This window comes from Tachyglossus aculeatus, chromosome 2 (genome assembly GCF_015852505.1).
Source record: "Tachyglossus aculeatus isolate mTacAcu1 chromosome 2, mTacAcu1.pri, whole genome shotgun sequence".
Lineage (NCBI taxonomy): Eukaryota > Metazoa > Chordata > Mammalia > Monotremata > Tachyglossidae > Tachyglossus > Tachyglossus aculeatus.
This window is the reverse complement of record NC_052067.1, coordinates 36,401,962-36,425,538: the sequence shown is the minus strand read 5'-3', so window position 1 is coordinate 36,425,538 and position 23,577 is coordinate 36,401,962. Positions and strand designations below refer to the sequence as shown.

The 23,577-nt window shown below is 47.0% G+C and overlaps 1 protein-coding gene across 2 annotated transcripts; it reads right to left on the bottom strand.

Moving 5' to 3' along the window:
* Positions 1-1,000: 1,000 nt before the first annotated feature.
* Positions 1,001-21,596, bottom strand: CDV3 (CDV3 homolog). 2 transcript variants are annotated; one of them, XM_038772585.1, is made up of 5 exons: positions 21,291-21,596; positions 16,613-16,689; positions 4,584-4,723; positions 3,222-3,381; positions 1,001-1,480 (listed from the first exon to the last, which is right to left on the bottom strand). In XM_038772585.1, exons 1-5 carry the CDS (start codon positions 21,525-21,527, stop codon positions 1,474-1,476), a joined length of 621 nt encoding a protein of 206 aa, XP_038628513.1. In that variant the 5' UTR covers positions 21,528-21,596; the 3' UTR covers positions 1,001-1,473. The 2 variants fall into 2 exon arrangements, with proteins under 2 accessions (XP_038628513.1, XP_038628523.1); XM_038772595.1 differs by lacking the exon at positions 21,291-21,596 and adding an exon at positions 20,181-20,209.
* Positions 21,597-23,577: the final 1,981 nt, after the last annotated feature.

The window sequence follows — 23,577 nt, the reverse complement described above, 5'->3', positions numbered from 1 at the left end:
GCTTCACTCTTGCCGGAGGCAAGTCCGCAACTTCTGCCTTTGGCATTAGGAGTTTGAATGCGGAGAAACTCAGCCTCTGCAACAAGGCGGGGGGGGATCACAGACCCCTCGGCAACCTCTTCCTATCGAACCCGCACGACGGAAACGAGGAAAGACGGAGGCAGAAACGAATTAGATGGGATGAGGCTTTCATGGCCATGGGCGATAACTCTCCGTGGCCTGGTCGCTCCCGCTCCGGGGACTAGAGTTCACCGGACGGTTTCGACCGGTAGCTATCCAAAAAACTGAAGCGCCGGCTCACAGCGAGACACACCGAAAACATCAGAATTGAGCCGGGTCCATCACTGCAGCTCGAACCCATCTCCCAACTTGGAAAATCTGGGCCCGGGGATGACGCTGGGGATTCTCGTCAGAGGGACCATGCAAGTGGTTGGCATAACACGAGACGTCAGAAGTCATTAAACACCGCGTCGGGCTTTAGGTGAAGCTCTGCTCTTACTGTTTGTTTTTAAGGTGTAAAGGAGACGGGGGGATTCAAGGTAAAAACTCACGGACCGGGACGCCTTTTCCCAAGCAGGAAAAAAAAAAAAGGATACAATCCCATCGGCCAGACATTCTTACTAGAGCCAGATAGATATATACTGTTCTGGACAAGTTAAAGATCTGGTGATTACAGGCTTTTTTATTTTTTTTAGCAGCACCTGAAGCAAAGCTCTGGCTTCTGCTGTCCTTTAAGTCAAAGGCTATTTGGTTCAAGCCCCGCAGGGGTGGAAATCGGGTTATGCAACTCGTTTCACAATCACCCGGGGCAGATATTTCATCTTATAATTATTGAGCGTAACACTACCACTGTAATGCTCTGCTCATTAGAAAGATCTCTTCCCCCAAGAAGTTACAGCAAAGAAGGCCTTATCGTGGAAGAAAACGGAAATTAGACACTATCCAACTGAAAATGGCTGAAGGAAAACATTAGACCATTCACAACCCCCCCCACCCTCCCTCTGTAGATACACACGAACATATGCATATATACATATATGTGTGCGTATACATACATACATATATGCATACGTATATATGCCTGCAAGTGTGGTTTGCTTTCTGGTTACCTCAGAATATGGCTACAGCCAAACATTTTCAGTTAAAACTCGGCACGGTTTATCGGAACAGAATTGAATTCTTTTGAAATGTGCTCCAGGAGATCATATGTCTCGCCACGGCCTACAATAGAAAGTATTTCTCGAGGATGGGGCACAGGACAGGTTAATTAAGGTCACTTAAATCTTTGTCACTTATAGCAGATCAGAACCCAGATGGCTGACTTTCGCAGGATTTCTGATAGGAATCCAGGAGAGCTGGTTTCAAGTTTCACATCGCCACTTAACAGCTGTAACCTTCTTATCCAGAAGTTGTGATCCACATGGTGTCCACAATGAATGCAGCAAGTCTGAGGTAGTCAACCCTTACGAAGGCTCAGTATCTGCACGTAAAAAGATTTCGAAATGACCGACTGCAGGGTTTCTTTTTTTCCAGAGTAATTATCAAAAAAACCACTGGTGAAACGAGTTCAAGTTATAACAGAAGATTCCCCCCCACCACATCCAATGGAGGTGAAAAGCGGCTGTAACGTAACAAGCTTCCGCAGTGCAGGACAGCCGATCCCTTTACGTCGAGCGGTCTGCACTTGGTTGCGGGAGATCCAGCCGGGATCAGAAGACGCACTGCTGTTCATGGCGTTACCTGTAGCTTAGTTGCCGGGTTATCAAAAACCATTCCTTAATTGTACTGTATCTGCAGCTCTACTGATCCCCAAGCACAGTGTACTGCTTGCCTAGCTGAAGCTTAAGGGCCCGGTTTTTGGAAACATCATCCCTACCTCTTTTTTTGTGTTTTACTACTTCAAAGCTCTTCTCCATTTCTTTATCCCCCCTAAGGGAAAATAAATGTGATCAGTAAATATCTCCCCTTTTTTAGTTTCGAAAATACTCTTCCTTGAAAAAAAGAGGATCTTGAGAAGGGGTGGGGGGACGAGGAAGACTGGTGGATCAACAGAAAATACACGCAGTTTGTCTAGGGGCTCCCAGACTGAGCCCCTTCCTTCCTCTCCCCCTCGTCCCCCTCTCCATCCCCCCCATCTTACCTCCTTCCCTTCCCCACAGTACCTGTATATATGTATATATGTTTGTACATATTTATTACTCTATTTATTTTACTTGTACATATCTATTCTATTTATTTTATTTTGTTAGTATGCTTGGTTTTGTTCTCTGTCTCCCCCTTTTAGACTGTGAGCCCACTGCTGGGTAGGGACTGTCTCTATATGTTGCCAATTTGTACTTCCCAAGCGCTTAGTACAGTGCTCTGCACATAGTAAGCGCTCAATAAATACGATTGATGATGATGATGTATTGCCAAAACTGAAGTAACCTTTTCCCCATTTTCAACTACGCTTAATCGTTCTAAACTGGCCCGATCACAACGGCAATAAAACTAGCCAGAGGGTGCTCGCTCTCGGGACAGTCGACAAATTAATTATTCAGTAGGACATTGCAAGTGCTTTTTGCGTTTCTAAGGTAAGTGAAAACTGTAATTTTTGCACCTCTACAGGGCTGCCGATTTTCTGCTTAAAAAGTCCCTGCAAAATGCAGCAAGTTTCATGTAGAACTTCAGTAAATTGGGGGCAGAATGGGAGGTGTGGAATGAAAGAAGGCCAGCTCCTCCAGGCGGGAGGTAGTGTCAGTGGTTACTGTGCAGAAGTCAGGGTAGATAGGAACTCATCTGCCAGCCAAATGTTCCCCAGAAGGGGAGGAGGAAAGAGAAGAACCTCTGGCTTTTTAAAAAATGGTTTCACGCCCCTCACTGTAGTTCTGTGCAGGCAGCAGGTACCCCCCTAACATCCCCACTTCTCCCTACGTCATTTTGTTTTGCAGAAAATTGACGGCCCTAGATACGAACTTGTCACGGGTAGTCAATGCCGTGTGGCAGTTCTTCAAAGAGTGAATAAACACCGCTGAAATAAAATGAAATTAAGAAGGCGCAAGGCAAACACCTTTCATTCATCTAGTTTTAGCTAGATCCACGGAAGAATGACGAGTCACTCAAGTGAGGACCAGTTAAATAAAAACCATTAATACAACTTCTTTCTGTAAGATAACGACGTCTGCTTCAGGCGTTCAACTGTCACTAACTCCTCCGGAAGGAATTTAAACACTTGTACTTACTTTCGGCTTTCTACATGCTTGGCGGTGGACTGCAGTGATGGGAACTGTGTATCGCTGTATATTTCTGGTGGTCCTTGCGGTGTTTTCCTTGTCGTGGTCACCCTCGCACCAGGAGGCCTATATACACCGCCCGTCGGCACTGGTTCCGGAGCTTCTGTAACTGATGGTTGGCGTACATTTTGAGAGAGAGCAACTCGGAAAGCTCAGAATGGCAATCAATTCGACTTCGAGTCCTCGACTCTATCTACATACCTGTCAACCACTATCTACGCCAGCCCTACGAATATAAATGAAGAATGTGGGAGGGACCGTTCGGTTTGTGGCACTTCTGGTGTTTGTAGAAAAGCATTCCTATGCTACAACTGGTTTTTAATGAGGAGAGTTCTCAGGAAAAACCATCCAGAAATGTTAAGAATAAAGACCACAAACAGGGATCTCCTTTTTATACTATCTGAAAACAAAGGGTTTTTAAAAAATTAAAATTAAAAAAAAAAAAAAAGATCTGTTTCTGTTGCTCATTTTGTTCTTTCCAGAAAATCTTTTAGACTGTGAGCCCACTGTTGGGTAGGGACTGTCTCTATATGTTGCCAATTTGTACTTCCCAAGGGCTTAGTACAGTGCTCTGCACATAGTAAGCGCTCAATAAATACGATTGATGATGATGATGATCTAGGGATGGGACCAAATCATTAAGATTAAAGATAATGAGATTATATCAGTTCTAGACCAAGGGCTAAAAAGTAATACAGATTAATCATTAGCATCCTATAGATCTACATCAAGCAACCCCAAAGACAAAAGTGGAATTATATTTGAATTAAATAAGACTCATGATAGTGATCAAGTTTTATTGAACGTAAACCCACTAAACTGTAAGGATGGAAAAAAAAAAAAATCAAAACTTCGCCCTAAGCATAAAATTAACCCACCGAATTATTTTATTTCCCCCATCACGTCATTAGTCAGAACTTAAGAGGCACAAATTCTGACCTTTTTAAAAACTCCTAAATGCGTGCTGGTCAGTGGGGGGCAGGAACCTACCTCCTTAATTTTCAAACCTATTCCATTTTACTAGGTGAACTGTAGCCGTGTCTGAGGTGTGCTAACTCAGGCTTCGAAGAGACCTAATTTGAGCGAACTGCTCCAAACCCAGACCCGAAAATGGTTGTCATTTACAATTCTGAATATTGCTACCATCAGCGTGTTCGGGAATGTTGCTTTGCGCGGCGGCACCCTAGTGCCCTGAGCTGTGACTATAATTCAGCAGACCCCAAATTCACCAGCAAGAAAGCCCTTGTGGCACCGAGGAGAACCTAAGCTATTCTATTACTTGAGACAGAAAAAAAATAAAGTTGAGCGTACCGATACTTGGAGCAGCAGGTGCTTGTGCTGGAGCAGTCTTATTCCAGGGACCAGATGCTTTTTCTATGCCACCGCCACCTGCCTCTTCCCAATTATCACCTGGCTCTTCCCTCTTCTCATTTTCTTCATCTTCCTTTTCACTATTAGAAGTAAAATACTACTTCAGCTTCATTAGGAAAAGGGCAGTTGCTAATAAAGCTTCGGTGACGGGTTTGAATGTGGCTGTTTACCAGGGCCATTACTGTCATCTTCCACCTCCTCACGGCTTATCACATTTCCTTTAAATTATCTGAGGAGAAGATCCCAGCTGCAGAACAAAGTTACAAGTGAAACATACCAGTTACGTCGTTTGCGCCCGCACTTTGGGTTCTCAGACGTCCCAGACTGAAGCTTTTCAGACATTCACCTCCAAACAGCAGGACCTAACTGCCGGCTACCAGGGTGCAAGCATGTGTTCATTGGGCTGCCAAATCCACGTCTGAGAAACCCCCACCGACTTCCTTTGTTCCCCCCTCTCTTTCAACACTAATTTCTTCCAGGTCCTTAACATTCTGCCAAGGTTCCTCCTGCCAGAGTGCTGGAACAGTTAGCAGGTTTTCTCACCTGCTTCTTTCACTGCTGTTCTCTTCAGCTCTGGCAAGTATCTGCCCCGCAGGTTCTGCCTCTGTCCCTTCTTTCTGACTCCAGGTTGAAGCACAGCAAGTTGACACCTCAAGTGCCTTCTGCCCTGGGATTTGCATCCTTTTTTCACCCCTCCCTCAGGACCACAGCACTCATGTACAATTTGTTGACATTACCGTCTGCCTACCCTTCTAGACAGAAATACAGGGAAGAGCAACTTGACTAATGACAATAAACTACGTGAGGGTAGGGATTGTGTCTACTCTACTGTCCTTTCACAAGTGCTTAGTGCAGCGCTCTGCACGCAGCCAGCACTCAATACATAATATAGATTGATTATGGGGGTGGGTGGGAGAGGAGGGGGTAGGACAGTGGAAAGGGGAGGGCGATGGGATTGCGAAAAAGGGGAGGCAGTCTCAGAGCCCAGAGTGCTGTGAACCTGGAGGTAATGAACATAGGTTGAGAACCTGTTAGGGACCAACTAGAACAGTGCTTGGCAATCATCAGCGCTTAACAGATACCATCATTATTACAGCAGAAAGGGAGGATGAAAACTATTCTGAAAGGCATTGAGGTGCGGGTGTCTAGTTTTAGAAAATGAGGCTAAGTGCTAAAATGGCAGTACTGGCCAGAGTTAAAACAACTGAGAGCCGCTGATCTACAAGTCTTCCGCCGATGGTCAATGTCTAGCCATGGACCAAGCAAACACCAAATGGTCTGGCCCCGGAGATTTATCCAGCTTACTGCTGAAGGTGCACCCCTATAATGCCACAGAAAGTTTTCTCACCTAGTGTTTCTCCCCCCACCCCAGGACAAAATAAAGAAATTGCTACATTCACCATTATAGGTATGATTGTGGCCACTTATTTTAAAAATCAGGCCACTACTTGAAAGCTCAAGGCATTTCCGTGCGGCACCCTGCCCACGGTAGGTGCTCAATAAATACTACGGTACATTACTCGTTCCAAAACTTTTCACTAAACCCCACTGAATGTTTCTCTTTCAGGGCTTGCTTCCCTCTGAGATTTTACCATTTCTTTAAAGAAAAGCCTGTTGTAAGATGCTAATGGTCAATTCTCAAGCGGACAAGTGCTAAATTTGATCCGCAAATACTTCCACAGCAGCTGTCCCTTTTGCTGACTGCTGAACTTCAAAGCCCTCTAGAGACCCACAACTGTCTTCTGTCCGTCTGATCAGAGAGAGGCGCAGGATACGTGGTGGGGGGTTGGCGTGAGTGGCCAAACATCAGGCCTCGTTATTTTTGTTCAAAATTCAGAACCCTCAGCACTGAACTGGCTGGGGACGGGGTGGGAGGGCGCAGAGGTGAGCACTGCTGTAACTGCGGCACATCAAGGAGGCTTCCCCTACCCTGCTGCTCTAATTCCTAGGGTTAGACTACCCCTTTAAAACCACCATAGGTGAGGTTTAAATCCAGAAGCATGCAATGGAAACACTCTGCCACTCCCCGTCTCTTGCAGGCTTGCTGTTCTCCAGTGGCTATAAGGGACTGCCCCGCACCGGCCCCCTCACAGGGCCCAAGTGGCCAGAAGTGACCAGAAGTTTCCACTTCTCTCCTCTCCTTTCTCTGGTCTACTACTACTACTAATAATAATGAAGGTATTTGTTAAGCACTTACTATGTGCAAAGCATCATCATCATCAATCGTATTTATTGAGCGCTTACTGTGTGCAGAGCACTGTACTAAGCGCTTGGGAAGTACAAGTTGGCAACATATAGAGACAGTCCCTACCCAGCAGTGGGCTCACCGTCTAAAAGGGGGAGACAGAGAACAAAACCAAACATACTAACAAAATAAAATAAATAGAATAGATATGTACAAGTAAAATAAATAAATAGAGTAATAAATATGTACAAACATATATACATATATACAAGCAAAGCACTGTTCTAAGCACTGGCCGGGGGGATACAAGGTGATCAGATTGTCCCACGTGGGGCTCAAAGTCTTAATCCCTGTTTTACAGATGAGGTAACTGAGGCCCAGAGAAGTTAAGTGACTGGCCCAAAGTCACACAGCTGACCAGTGGCAGAGCCAAAATTAGAACCCATGACCTCTGACTCCCAAGTCCGTGCTCTTTCCACTGAGCCACGCTGCTTCTCTAAGATGCGCTAAGGCACATCTCCCTGCTTCCCCGCCACCCATGTGAGATAAAGTATTCCTTCTTCATTTCTCTGGGCCTTGTTCATTACAACACTTTCAGAGACACAGAGATGTTTAACATGATTACACTTAGAACAGTGCCTGGCACACAGGAAGCACTTGACAAATACCATAAAAAAAAAAAACCCACATTATATAGTCTACCAGAAATCATACCTGCATTATGGCAGATAAAATTTGGATTTGCATGACATCAGGTCCCAATGAGTGCCAGTTAACCAGCCAAATAAAAAAGAGGCCAAAGAAACTACTGGGATAAATAAACCATACAGTTTTGTTAAAAACTATGAGATAAATGACCCCCCACCTTTTTCAGCTAACTACTAAGTACTGTAAGTGTGTCGTGGGCAGGGAACATGTCTACCAACTGTGTTGTATTACATTCTCCCAAGCACCTAATAGTGCACATTCATTCATTCATTAATCCAATGGTATTTATTGAGTGCTTACTGTGTGCAGAGCACTGTACTAAGCGCTTGGGAAGTACAAATTAGTGACATATAGAAGTGGTCCCTACCCAACAATGGGCTCACAGTCTAGAAGGGGAAGACAGACAACAAAACAAGTAGAGGTCAATACCACCAGAATAAATAGAATTATAGCTATCTACACACACACATCACTAATGAGAGAGTAATAAATACGTACAAATATATACAAGTGCTGTGGGGAGGGGAAGGGGCGGGGGGGGAGATGGGGAGGGGAAGAGGAGAGGAAAAAGGGGAGCTCAGTCTGGGAGGGCCACTGGAGGAGGTGAGCTCTCAGTAGGGCTTTGAAGGGGGGAAGAGAGCTAGTTTGGCGGATGTGCGGAGGAAGGGCATTCCAGGCCAGGGGAAGGATGTGGGCCCGGGGGTCGACAGCAGGACAGGAGAGAAAAAGGCACAGGGAGGAGGTGAGGGACAGAGGAGAGGAGGGTGCGGGCTGGGCTGGAGAAGGAAGGAAGGGAGGTGAGGTAGGAGGGGGTGAGGGGAGGAGCTTTTGCTTGATTCGAAGGTCGATGGGCAACCATTGGAGACTTTAGAGGAGGGGAGTGACATTCCCAGAGCGTTTCTTTACAAGGATAATCCGGGCAGCAGAGTGAAGTACAGACTGAAGCGGGGAGAGGCAGGAGGATGGGAGATCAGAAAGGAGGCTGATGCAGTAATCCGGTCAGGGTAGGATGAGAGATTGAACCAGCAAGGTAGCAGTTTGGATGGAGAGGAAAGGGCACAGTAAGCACTCAGTAAATACCACTACTATTGCTGGATCTCTTTTGAATTGACCTTGGTTAACTAAGTTTGGTCTGACAAGTGGCTAAACACAGAAAATCGATATAGAACCAGTTACTTCCTGAAACATGCGCTTTGAGCTGGTACAGCACTGACAAGGTTACGTCCGTATCGCTTCATACGGCCAAAGCCGCTGCAGCGGGTAAGATGGCCGTGCCTGATGAAAATTTTGTTCTGATGTGGAATTCGGATTCATCACATCGGGACTATAGAAGGAAAAATTCCACTTGGAGTTTTCAAAGACTGTACAAAGACCCCCGGCTCTTATGGAAAGGATTCACAAGGACATCTTCATGGAATTTATTTCCCTCATTTAGTGAGCCGTCTCATCACCATGAAAGTGATTTACAGTAACAGCAATGCATCCATTCTAAAATGGCCCAGGAGGGAGGTTTCAATGCCAATATGCAGTTCTTCCTAGGAGGGGAGTGGAGGCCCAGCTCCTATTCTGCACTTCTACTGGTCTTGCCTTAACCCTCCTGGGGAAGAGTCAGGAGCGTCGCTCCCCTCGACCTGGTTCCCTCTGCTCAACGACAGCCACTTAAGCTCCCTGGAGTCTACTGGGATGTGTTTGATCATGGACAAAGAACTGTCTGGAAGAGGATTTGGGTCTTTCAATTGGTAAAAACAACCCCAATGCTCCACCTTTACACACTTAGCAAATCAGCAAAGCTGAGACTAGAAGCCAGAAGTCCCCATTCATTCATTCAAAATGGGTGCCTACTATGTGGCACAGCACTGTGCCAAGCACTTGGGAGAGGACAATGAAATAAAGATGGATCCTTCTTTCACGAAGCGTACAATCCAACAGGAGGAAACGAGCAAGCTTATATTTTAGACACAGCTCATCTTCCCTCCCAAATCCTCTCCTCCACCTAACTTCCCACACTTGATACTACCACCACCCTCCCCGTTTCTGAAACCCGTTAGCATTGCATGATCCTTAATTTCGCTTTCGCCCCCCATATTCAACGTCGCTAAATCCAGTTCTTTCCTTACACCACCTCCAGGACAAATGACCACCATGTTTCTCCAAGGACAAGCGTGTCATATCCTGATTCAATGACCCGCCGCCTCTCCAATCCCCACTCCACTCTGCTGCCTGTTTCTAAACACTGTTCTGGGCACATCTTCCATGCCTCGAGAGACTGGAAAGGTCGAAAATTCCTCCCCGCAACAAGCAGAAACTTCAGATCATTGGTTTTAAACCATCTGTACATGGATGTTTCCTGACTCTACCTCTCCAGCTCTGACCTCTCTGCTGTGGTTTCACATTTCCACCTGACTTCAGGACAATCTTTACCGGCATCTCAAATTAAAAACATGTTCAAACCAGAACTGATCTTCTCAGCCGGACCCCATCTCCTCCCTGCCTTTCCCATCACTGTAGACAATACCACGGTCTTCCTTGTCTCACAAACCTGTAACCATGGCCTACTGGAAAGAGCAAAGGCATGGGAGTTAGAGGGCCTGAGTTTTAATTCCAGTTCTCCCACTTTTCTGCTTTGTGACCTTGGGCAAATCTCTTAAACTTTTCTGCCTCAGCTACCTCATTGGGAAAATGGGATTTAAGACTGTGAGCCCCTCATGACACAATGGACTGTGTCCAATCTCATTAGTTTCTATCTACCCCAGCACTTCACTAAGTGCCCAGAACATAGTAAGCACTAAAAGACCATGAAAAAAACCTGTCACCAATTCCTGTTGGTCCTACCTTCAAAACATCACTAAAATCTGGCCTTTCCTCTCCACCTAAAGGGCTGTTATGCTGATCCAAGCACTTATACCCAGCACTGACTTAACTCTATCAGCCTCCTCACTGACCTCCCTGCCTCCTGTCTCTCCCCATCCCAATCCATACTTCACTCTCCTGTCTGGATCATTTTCTAAAGAAAAAAAAAAAAACAAAAAAACCCAAAGACGACAAAAATTCAGTCCACATCTCCCCACTACAGTGGTTGCCTGTTCACCTTCACATCAAACAGAAATCTCTTACTGTTGGTTTTAAAGCACTCAGTCAGCTATCCCCCTCCTACCATACACCTCACTGATTTCCACCTACAACAAAGCCCGCATACGTGGCTCTTCTAATGCCAACTTACTCACTGTACCCTAATCTTGTCTATCTCCGCCAACTCTCCCTTTGTCCTACAATTCCCACTCATTTCACAGACAGACCATCACTTCCCCCATTTCCAAAGTCTTATTAAAATTAAAATCACATCTCCTCCAAGAAGCCGTCCCCAACTAAGCCCTCTCCTCCCACTACTCCCTCTTCCTTCTGCATACTATGCGGTTGGATCTGTACCCTGCCCACCCTCAGACCCACACCAGTCAGGCATTTATCTGCAATATATTCATTTTAATGCCCTTTTCCCCCTGCAGACTGAACTCCTTGTGGGCAGGGAACATATTTACCAACTCTACTGTACTGAACATTCCCAAGCTCTTCGTACACTGTTCTGCCTACAGGAAGCGTTCACTAAATACCATCGATTGTCCTCGCTTCTCTCCCACTACATCCCAGCTCATGTGTTTTGCTCGCCTACCGATCGTATTTGAGTTTTTATTTTGTGCAGAGCACTGTAGTAAGCGCCTGAAAGAGTACAATGTAACAGTTTGTAGACAATATAACAATCTGTAGTCCACAAGGAGGTTTCAGTCTAGAGAGGGAGACATAAATACATTATGGATGTCATCTTAAACCAACCTCTTGGTCATTCCCTCCCTTTGATCAATGAATCGTATTTACCGACTACTTACCGTGTGTAGCGCACGCAGTGCAATACAGTAGTACAATCTCACAGAGTTGGCAGACATGTTCCCCCCTCACAACAAGCTTACAGTCTAGAAGGGGAAACAGACATCAAATCCACACGCAAGGGCAGCAAAATGGGAAAAAAGGAAATGAGGGCCTGGTCAGGAAAGGCCTCCGGGAGATGTGCCTTCAATAGGCTTTGAAGGTGTGGAGTGATCGTCTGTTCGTTCATTCATTCAGTAGCATTTATTGAGTGCTTACTTTGTGCAGAGCACTGTACTAAGCTCCTGGGAAAGTACGGTACAACAATAAACGGTGACATTCCCTGCCCACAACGAGCTCACAGTCTGGAGTGGGGAGACGGACATCAATACAAACAAATAAACTGCAGATATGCACATAAGTGCTTTGGGGCTGGGAGGGGGAAGAGCAAGTCAGGGCAACGCAGAAGGGAATGGGAGATGAGGAAAAGTGGGACTTCGTCTGGGAAGCCCTCTTTTGGAGGAGATGTGCCTTCAATAAGGCTTTGAAGGTGGGGAGAGTGGTTGTCTGGGGGATTTATTACTCTATTTATTTATTTTACTTGTACATATCTATTCTATTTATTTTATTTTGCTAGTATGTTTGGTTTTGTTCTCTGTCTCCCCCTTTTAGACTGTGAGCCCACTGTTGGGTAGGGACTGTCTCTATATGTTGCCAATTTGTACTTCCCAAGCGCTTAGTACAGTGCTCTGCACATAGTAAGCGCTCAATAAATACGATTGATTGATTGATTAGAGGAGGGAGGGCGTTCTGGGCCAGAGGCAGGAAGTGGGCTGGGGTCGGGGGTGAGATGGAGGCACAGTGAGAAGGTTAGCACTAGAGGAGCCAAGTGCGGGGGCTGGGTTGCAGACGGAGAGAAACGAAGTGAGGTAGGTGGGGGGAAGGCGGTGGAGGTGGATGGGCAACCAACTGGAGTTTATTTTTTTTTTTTGAGGAACTGAATACACTGTGCCACGTAAGAAACTGGTCCGGGCAGCAGAGTGAAGTACGGACTGGAGTGTTCTGCCTGAAACTTCCACTTCCTTTACAGCCAACAGACCCAACTTCAAGACTTTTCTGAAACCTCATTTCCAAGCCTTCCCTGATTGACCTCTCCTCCACCCAAGCCTGCTTCCTCTAAAACTGTCATTTCATCATTTCCTAAGCCCTCGGGGGCTCATACCCCAAATTGCATGTATCTCCGTGTTTTCTTGCTTCCTCCAATCTGCAATTTATTTTAGTGTCTCTCCCTGGGTAGATTTTAAGCTCTCTGAACATGTCTACCATTGTACTCTTCCAAAGTACGCCTGCAGAGTAAGGGTGCGATAAATACTACTGATTGTTAGGGGGAAGAAAAACCTATCTTGGAAAAGAAAATGAACAGAATTTGTAACTCGGTAAATACGAGTGGGGCTGTAACTGGGGAACACTTCCTGGAGAAAAAGGTGGAGTTTCAGAAACGTTTTGAGGGGATTTGTAAGAGTTTCAGGGAATAAGCACTCAGCGAATGCTACCTGACTCGATACGTGGCCTTGAGCAAAGCCCCTTAATCTGTCTGCCTCACTCTCCTCATCTATAAAATGGGGAGAAAGTATCCAATCTTCCCCGTTCTTAGATGGGGTGCCTCAGGTGGGAAGGGACGGTGTCTGTTCTGACGATTACCTACGCCAGCTCAGCACAGTGCTCAAAAGCTACTAAGTACTCGCAAAATACCATTATTAGTTTCAGCTACCATCTCTACAAGAATGACTGACTCTCACATCTATTCTCCGACTGATTTTTCATCTAACCTCCTTAATGGATCTTTCTGTCCAGCCTCTTCCCTCTCCAATACTTTTACGGCACTCTACTGCCTGTTTCTAAATGTTGCCCTGGGCATGTCTCCCATGCCTTGGCAGGAGACTAACAGCCCAATCTCCCATTTCCTCTTGACTAAAAGCACATCCCTACTCGGATGTACCACAGGCATTTCAAACGCATCTACAAGTGAAATTTTCCTCTTTCCTCCTAAACACACTCCTCTTCCTGACTTTCCCACTCCTGCTGATCTCATCCTTTCTGTCCCTGAAGACACAACCTTGCTGTTACTCTCGACACACACTTTGTAGCTCTCACGCTCTATTTCTCGCTGAATCCTACAGTTCTTCCGACACATTTTCCCTTCCAGTCGATCGGTGGTACTCACAGAGTGTTTCTTGTGCGCGGATCACTGTGTAATTGCCCGAGAAAGTCCAATACGATAGAGTTGGCAGACATGATTCCCTGCCCACAAGGATCTGCCCTTTCCTCTCGATCCAAACTGCTACCTCACTGCTCCAAGCACGTACCCTATCCTGCTTTGACTGCTGCAGCCTCCCCGCTTACCTCCCTGCCTCCTGTCTCACCCCACTGCAGTCCACGCTTCGCCGTTGCTCGGATCATTTTTCTAAAAAAAAGTTCAGTCCGCATCTCCGCACTCCTCAAGAACCTCCGGTCGTTGCTTATCCACCTCAGTATCGTCATGAGGATGATAACGGCATTTGTTAAGTGCTTAACAATAACCGCTGTGGTATTTGTGAAGCGCTTACTGTGTGCCAGGCACCGTACTAAGCGCTGGGGTGGATACAAGCAAATCGAGTTGGACACAGTCCCAGGTGGGGTTCACAGTCGGTCTCAATCCCCATTTTACAGATAACTGAGGCACAGAAGTGAAGTGACTTGCCCAGGGTCACGCAGCAGAAAAGTGGCAGAGCCAGAAACAGAATCCATGACCTTCTGAGTTCCAGGTCAGGGCTCTATCCATCAGGCCATGATGCTTACTAAATGTCAAGCACTGTTCAGTACCAAAAACGGAAACCCCTTATTATCGGCTTTAAAGCACTCAATCACCTTATTCCATCTCCTTTCTGCATCGCCCTTGCACTTGAATTTGTACAGCTTTATTCCCCCACCCTCAGCCTCACTGCGCTTAAGGACATTAATTTACTTTAATTACCTCCTTCAGACGGTACTTCTTGTAGGCTGGGAACATGTCTGCTAACTCCGTTATAGTGTAAACTACCAAGCACACAGCTAACCAGGCCTATAAAATGGATCAAATATTTTCTACCAGTTGAGTTTTAAAGTCACTGGCGGGAACTAATATAAAATTGGATATATACCTAGTTTGGCTTTGTCACTTAAAATATTTACTCACCCAGTAGCAGCTTGACTTTACAAGTGGAATTCCACTGGCTTTCACAAATCGCGGTGCACAAAATGAGTTTTGAAACACTGGTCGAAATTTTGTAGAAATGGGATAGGGTAACTGGGGGTTATGGGGTCAGAAAATAAAATAGCCTATTTGTGGAAACTCTCCTCCCTAGCCCTGTTAGTTACACTACTGTTTCCTAGGGCTTAATTCAGGCAGGCTGTAATAGGAAGTCAGAGACGGCAGCACCTTCTGGTAAATGCATCCTTTGCCGGCAACAACGCCATGCAAGTGGGAATATTAAGACCCCACCAGCACTTAATGCACAATGTAATTATAATGAAAGCTCCGCACACAGTAAGCGCTCAATAAAGATGACTGTGACTGATAAGGAGCTTACCGCCTACACACATTAAAATTAATCTGATAGGGGGAATACCTCGCTACCGAAAGAATGATCACCTGGGCCCAGGCAGTCGTCATCTGACCGTTAGACCACTGTATCCACCTCGACAGAAGCATGGCAACCCACACATTTCTTCACTCTTCAAAACGCTCCCGGCGAGGCCCGCCACTGCTCTCTATCCCATATATCAGCTCTCCTCACCTGTTATGTCCCAGCTCTCACTCTTCATTGCTCCCAAACTTTCCTAGCTGTGGTCCATTTAACTCTCCCACCTCCACTCCCTTGCTCCCCAGCCTAGGCTCAGCAGTCCGATCAACTTCCAAATCCACCAGACTACATTTATTCCTGAATATTCACACACATGGATATTTTTATTTGCACTTTCAATTAAATAGCCTGCTAATTCAACCCAATCCCCTTTAACTACTTCCTGTTATAATCTTCTATGCACATTATTTGTAAACTCATTTTGCCCACCTCCCTCTCCAGACTGGGGGCTTCTTGAGGGCAGAAAAGTGCTTAGTTCAGTGACTCAAACTCAGTAGGTGTAAAAGAAAAAAAGAAAATTACCACCAATAGATTGAGTTTGCCAGAAGGCATTGGAAGGCAACTTGAAAATTTTGGGAAACGTACGTCAAAAATAACCAGCTATCCTCCCGAATAAGACACACCTTGGGCTTTGGAATAACTATTTAAGGATATTGACACAGTTCTCTTAAAAAGGATAGCTCCTGATGTACTAGCATGCTTAGAATTAGTAGTAGAAATTATAAGTCCTTTATTGTTAAGACAAAAAAATTCCTTTCCAAATTGCAGGCACGGACTACCTCAAGCTTCTTTGTGTCTAGAGCAAAACAGTTATAATAATAATGATGATGGCACTTGTTAAGCGCTTACTATGTGCAAAGCACTGTTCTAAGTGCTGGGGAGGTTACAAGTAGTTCAGATTGTCCCATGGGGGGCTCACAGTCTTCATCCCCATTTTACAGATGAGGGAACAGAGGCACAGAGAAGTCAAGTGACTTGCCCATAGTCACACAGCTGGCAATTGGCGGAGGTGGGATTTGAACCCATGACCTCTGACTCCAAAGCCCGGGCTCTTTCCAGTGAGCCACACCTTTATAGGCTAACCAGGCCTATAAAATGGATCAAACATTTTCTACCAGTTGTGTTTTAAAGTCACTGGCAGGAACTAATACAAAATTGGATATATACCTAGTTTAGCTTTGTCACTTAAAATACTTACTCACCCAGTAGCAGCTTGACTTTACAAGTGGAATTACACTGACTGAGTTTTGAAACACTGGTCAAAATTTTGTAAAAATGGGATAGGGTAACTGTGGGTTATGGGGTCAGAAAATAAAAAATAGCCTATTTGTGAACTCTCCTCCCTAGCCCTGTTACACTACTGTTTCCTAGGGCTTATTTCAGGCAGGCTGCAATAAAGTCAGAGACGGCAGCACCTTCTGGTAAATGCATCCTTTGCCGGCAACAACTGCATGCAAGTGGGAATATTAAGACCCCACCAGCACTTAATGCACAATGTGATTATACTGAAAGCTTAAAGAATAAAAGCTCAAGAACATTCTTGAGAAAAATCATACCTTATCTGCATGGCCTGAACTCTGAGCCCACTGTAATCGATCTCTTTCTGCTCAAATTCTTTCCATTCGTCTTCATCCTGTAAAATAAAAACACGGAGAATAAATATTAACTCATGTCAAGAAATTCTGAAACCTCCAGACACCATGTAAAACGCTAGATTCATTCATTCATTCAATCGTATTTATTGAGCGCTTACTGTGTGCAGAGCACTGTACTAAGCGCTAGACCCAACTGGGGAGAAATGAACAGTGCTCGGCACAAAGTGCTTAACAGATACCATCATTATCATTATTAAATGTTTCTCAAAAGATCTGATCGAAAAGCGAAGCCCACCAATTCTTAATTTATGCGTTTAAACAAGTCCATCCTTCCATCCCCCCCGCGCCTCGGGGAGGTTTCTGATTCAGACAGCCACTTTTTAAAGGATATGATATACTCGGCAGTCACGTACTGTTTTCTCCAGTGGCCCTAAAAATTGAAACTCTACTTCTATTGTCACGTTTCTACAAATTTTTGAGATGTCATTTGTCTCTAATTCATTCATTCAGTCACATTTATTGAGCGTTTACTGTGTGCAGAGCACTGTACTAGGCACTTGGAAAGTACTTTACATCTACTCATATAGCGGGGCCGGAGACTGGGCCTATATCGGACCTAGGGATTTTCCCAGTACTTAATCCAGTGCGATGCTCGCAGTAGTAATAATTCTGGTGTTTGGTAAGCACTTACTATGTGCCAGGCACTGTATTAAGCGCTGGGGTGGAGACAATTGAGAAACAGCATGGCTCTGTGGAAAGAGCCCAGGCTTGGGAGTCATAGGTCCAGCGCTTAGTACAGTGCTTTGCACATAGTAAGCGCTTAATAAATATCATTATTATAGGTCACGGGCTCTAATCCTGTCACCGCCACTTGTCAGCTGGATGACTTTGGGCAAGTCACTTCATTCATTCATTCATTCAATCGTATTTATTGAGCGCTTACTGTGTGCAGAGCACTGTACTAAGCGCTTGGGAAGTACGAGTCGGCACCATCTAGAGACGGTCCCTACCCAACAACGGGCTCACAGCCTAGAAGGGGGAGACAGACAACAAAACAAAACATGGAGACGGGTGTCAAAATCGTCAGGACAAATAGAATTAAAGCTGTATGCACTTCACTTCTCTGCGCCTCAGTAACCTCATCTGGAAAATGGAGACTAAGACTGGTACAGCCTAATTACCTTGTATCCCCCCTGGTGCTTAGACCAGTGCTTGGCACAAAGTAAGCGCTTAACAAGTGCCATCGTTATTATTATCATTGACACAAGAAAATTGGGCTGGACACGGGGCCCCTATGCCATGTGGAGCTCACAAGTCTCCATCCCTGTTTTAGAGCTGAGGTCACTGAGGCCCAGGGAGGTGAAGTGACTTGCTCAAGGTCACCCAGCAGACAAGTGGCGGAGGCAGCATTAGAACCCAGGATCTTCCGGCTCTCTGGCCATGCTGCTTCGCTTCGTGCTAGAAACGCCACTACCTCCAAGCTGAAGGACTGGGGGAACAATAAAGGGCGGCCACAACAAGCACTTAACGAATACCACTGTTACTATTATTATAGTCAGCGCTTAGCAAATACCATTATCATTATTATTATTAAAATGGAGATGAAGACTGTGAACCTTGTGTGGGACCATCTGAGGACCTTGTATCTCCCCCAGAGCTTGGCACATAGTAACCGCTTAACAAATACCACCATTACTATTATTATAGTCAGCGCTTAGCAAATACCATTATCGTTATTATTATTGAAATGGAGATGAAGACTATGAGCCTTGTGCGGGACCATCTGAGAACCTTGTATCGCCCCCAGTACTTAGCACATAGTAAGCGCTTAACAAATACCACCGTTACTATTATTATAGTCAACGCTTACCAAATACCATTACCGCTATTATTACTGAAATGGGGATGAAGAGTGTGAGCCTTGTGCGGGACCATCTGAGGACCTTGTAATTCCCCCAGCGCTTAGCACATTGTAAGTGCTTAATACCACCATTACTATTATTATAGTCAGCGCTTAGCAAATACCATTATCGTTATTATTATGAAAATGAGGATGAAGACTGTGAGTCTTGTGTGGGACCATCTGAGGACCTTGCATCTCCCCCAGCACTTAGCACATTGTAAGTGCTTAATAAATACCACCGTTACTATTATTTTAGTCAGTGCTTAGCACATACCATTACCGTTATTATTCAAATGGGGATGAAGACTGTGAGCCTTGTGCGGGACCATCTGAGGACCTTGCATCTCCCTGAGCGCTTAGCACATAGTAAGCGCTTAACAAATACCACCATTACTATTATAGTCAATGCTTATCAAATACCATTATCGTTATTATGATGAAAATGGGGATGAAGACTGTGAGCCTTGTGAGGGACCATCTGAGGACCTTGCATCTCCCTGAGCTCTTAGCACATAGTAAGAGCTTAATACCACCATTACTATTATTATAGTCAGCACTTATCAAATACCATTATCGTTATTATTATGAAAATGAGGATGAAGACTGTGAGCCTTGTGTGGGACTATCTGAGGATCTTGCATCTCCCCCAGCGCTTAGCATAGCACATTGTAAGTGCTTAATAAATACCCCCATTACTATTATTTTAGTCAGTGCTTAGCACATACCATTACCGTTATTATTATTAAAATGGGGATGAAGACTGTGAGCCTTGTGCGGGACCATCTGAGGACCTTGTATCTCCCTCAGCTCTTAGCACATAGTAAGCGCTTAACAAATACCACCATTACTATTACCATAGTCAGTGCTTAGCACATACCATTATCTTTATTATTACTGAAATGGGGATGAAGACTGTGAGCCTTGTGCGGGACCATCTGAGGACCTTGCACCTCCCTGAGCGCTTAGCACATAGTAAGAGCTTAATACCACCATTACTATTATTATAGTCAGCGCTTAGCAAATACCATTATCGTTATTATGATGAAAATGGGGATGAAGACTGTGAGCCTTGTGTGGGACCATCTGAGGATCTTGCATCTCCCCCAGCGCTTAGCACATTGTAAGTGCTTAATATATACCATCGTTACTATTATTTTAGTCAGTGCTTAGCACATACCATTACCGTTATTATTATTAAAATGGGGATGAAGACTGTGAGCCTTGTGAGGGACCATCTGAGGACCTTGCATGTCCCCGAGCGCTTAGCACATAGTAAGCGCTTAACAAAGACCACCATTACTATTATAGTCAGCGCTTATCAAATACCATTATCGTTATTATGATGAAAATGGGGATGAAGACTGTGAGCCTTGTGCGGGACCATCTGAGGACCTTGCACCTCCCTGAGCGCTTAGCACATAGTAAGAGCTTAATACCACCATTACTATTATTATAGTCCGCGCTTATCAAATACCATTATCGTTATTATGATGAAAATGGGGATGAAGACTGTGAGCCTTGTGTGGGACCATCTGAGGACCTTGCATCTCCCCCAGCGCTTAGCACATTGTAAGTGCTTAATATATACCATCGTTACTATTATTTTAGTCAGTGCTTAGTACATACCATTATCTTTATTATTACTGAAATGGGGATGAAGACCGTGAGCCTTGTGAGGGACCATCTGAGGACCTTGCATCTCCCTGAGCGCTTAGCACATTGTAAGCGCTTAACAAATACCATTATCATCATCATCATCATCATTATTATTAGTAGTACAATGAGATAATTGGGGGGCTTTCCGTGGGGGTGTGAAATGGGGGGTAAGGGGCGGGGTAAATGATGGCGACAACCCTCCGTCCCCTCAGAGGTCCCTGACAGGAAGGAGGCCCAGCCCACGTGACCGCGCCTCAGGGGAGCTCGTGACCCCGCGTCACGTGGGACGTCACGTGGGCGCGAGCTCTGGCCCCGCCCCCTGAGGGTGGGCGGGGCGAGGCCGCGCAGGCGCAGACCCCAGCCCCTCCCCTCCATGGGCAGGAGCGAAAGCGGCGCAGGCGCAGACCCCTCCCCTCCCCTCGGGCCCCGCCCCCGCAGAACGTGCGGGACGGAGGCGGCGCAGGCGCAGACCCCGCCCCTGCAGAACGGGAGTGGCGCAGGCGCAGACTCCACCCCTTCCCTCGGGGATGACAGGGGGCGGTGCAGGCCCCGCCCTTTCCCTAGGGATGGGAGGGAGCGAAAGGGAAAGAAAAAAGGCGGCGCAAGCGCAGATGTCGCCCTTCCCCTCGGGACCCACCCCCAGGACGGGAAGGCGCGGAGGGGGCACAGGTCCCACTCCTCCCTTCGGGCCCCGCCCTCCCAGGCAGGGAAGAGGCGGCGCAGGCGCAGACCCCACCCCTTCCCTCGGGATGGGGGGGGGGGGTGGAGAAGGCGGCGCAGGCGCAGACCCCGGCCCTCCTCTCGGGCCCCGCCCCCCGGGAAGGGAGGGGGCGGAGCTGGCGCAGGCGCAGACTCCGCCCCTCCGCTCGGGCCCCGCCCTCCCGGGCTGGGAAGAGGCGGCGCAAGCGCAGACCCCACCCCTTCCCTCGGGACGGGAGGGGGCGGAGGAGGCGGCGGCGCAGGCGCAGACCCCGCCCCAGGCCGGGTCCCCGGCTCCCGGTTGGGACACATGGCCGGTCCCGGGCGTCGCCAACCCGGCGGCGGATGGGATGGGATGGGATGGGAGCAGCCCCCTGTCACCTTAGTCACGGGCCTGGCGTTGGCAGCGGCAACGACAACCGCGGGTCCGGCGGGGGGGGCGGCGGCGACGGCGGCGGCTGCTCCCGCTTCGGCCGTCCGGGCTCCCGCCGTCCCGGGGGCAGGCCCGGCTCCCCCGGCGAGCCCCGCGGCGCCGGCCCGCCCGGTCCGCTCCTTCTTCTTCTTCTTGTCCCTCTTGGCGAAGAAGTTGTCCAGGCTCCGCTCCTCCGTCTCGGCCATGGCTCCTGCTGCTAAACGCTGCTGCTGCTGCTGCTGACGGCTCCGCAGCCGGGGGGCAGGGACGGCTCAACGCTCCAACGTGCCGGCGCCGGACCCCGCGGCCGCGCGCACGCGCGGGAGGGGGAGGCGGGCGCGCGCACGCACCTCCCCGGCGCGGGCGGGGAAACAGGAGCGGCCAATCAGGCGTCGGCCCCGAAGCGCGACCGGGCCAATGGGGAGGCGCGCCGCTGACGTCACCGGACAGCTCCCCGGTCCTGATTGGCTCCCGGGGCGGGGGCCGCCCAATAGGGTGGCGGCTGAGAGAGGCTTCTCCCGGCCTCGCGCCGGGCTGCGCTCTGCGCGTGCGCGGGCCGCGGCCGGAAGCAGTTGGCTGCCTGGTGACCTTGGGCATGTCACTTCACTTCTCTGGGCCTCTGTCGCCTCATTCGTTGTCGTATTTATTGAGCGCTTACTGTGTGCGTGGCACTGTACTAGACCTAATCCCTATTTTACAGATGAGGTAACTGAGGCCCAGAGAAGTGAAGTGGCCTGCCCAAAGTCACAAAGCATTCATTCATGCATATTTATTGAGTGCTTACAGTGTGCAGGGCACTGTACTAGACCTAACCCCTATTTTACAGATGAGGTAACTGAGGCCGAGAGAAGTAAAGTGGCCTGCCCAAAGTCACAAAGCATTCATTCATTCAGTCAGTCATATTTATTGAGCGTTTACTATGTGCAGGGCACTGTACTAGACCTAATCCCAATTTTACAGATGAGGTAACTGAGGCCCACAGAAGTGACGTGGCTTGCCCGAAGTCACAAAGCATTCATTCATTCATTTTTATTGAGTGCTTACAGTGTGCAGAGCACTTTAGTAGACCTAATCCCTATTTTACAGATGAGGTAACTGAGGCCCACAGAAGTGACGTGGCTTGCTCAAAGTCACAAAGCATTCATTCATTCATATTTATTGAGCGCTTACATTGTGCAGGGCACTGTACTAGACCTAATCCCTATTTTACAGATGAGGTAACTGAGGCCCACAGAAGTGATGTGGCCTGCCCAAAGTCACAAAGCATTCATCCAAATTTATTGAGCGCTTACAGTGTGCAGGTCACTGTACTAGACCTAATCCCAATTTTACAGATGAGGTAACTGAGGCCCACAGATGTGATGTGGCTTGCCCAAAGTCACAAAGCTTTCATTCATTCATTTTTATTGAGTGCTTACAGTGTGCAGGGCACTGTAGTAGACTTAATCCCTATTTTACAGATGAGGTAACTGAGGCCCACAGAAGTGAAGTGGTCTGCCCAATGTCACAAAGCATTCATTCGTTCAGTAGTATTTATTAAGCATTTACTGTGGGCAGGGCACTGTACTAGACCTAATCCCTATTTTACAGATGAGATAACTGAAGCCCACAGAAGTGAAGTGGCTTGCCCAAAGTCACAAAGCATTCATTCATTCATTTTTATTGAGTGCTTACAGTGTGCAGGGCACTGTAGTAGACCTAATCCCTATTTTACAGATGAGGTAACTGAGGCCCACAGAAGTGAAGTGGCCTGACCAAAGTCACAAAGCATTCATTCATTCATATTTATTGAGCGCTTACGGTGTGTAAGGCACTGTACTAGACTTAATCTCTATTTTACAGATGAGGTAACAGGCCCAGCGAAGTGAAGTGGCCTGCCCAAAGTCACAAAGCATTCATTCATTGTCATATTTATTGAGCGTTTACTATGTGCAGGGCACTGTACTAGACCAAATCGCTATTTTACAGATGAGGTAACTGAGGCCCACAGAAGTGACGTGGCTTGCTCAAAGTCACAAAGCATTCATTCATTCATATTTATTGAGCGTTTACGGTGTGCAGGGCACTGTACTAGACCTAATCCCTATTTTACAGATGAGGTAACTGAGGCCCACAGAAGTGAAGTAGCTTGCCCAAAGTCACAAAGCATTCATTCAGCCATATTTATTGAGCGCTTACGGTGGGCAGGGCACTGTACTAGACCTAATCCCTATTTTACAGATGAGGTAACTGAAGCCCACAGAAGTGAAGTGGCCT

Coding starts and splice junctions, on each gene's coding strand:
- CDV3 (XM_038772585.1), bottom strand. CDS start 21,527: ATGGCCGAGACGGAGGAGCGGAGCCTGGACAACTTCTTCGCCAAGAGG. Junction 16,690..21,290: donor ACGCCAGGCCCGTGACTAAG/GTGACAGGGGGC, acceptor TTTATTTTACAG/GATGAAGACGAATGGAAAGA. Junction 4,724..16,612: donor GTTCAGGCCATGCAGATAAG/GTATGATTTTTC, acceptor TACTTCTAATAG/TGAAAAGGAAGATGAAGAAA.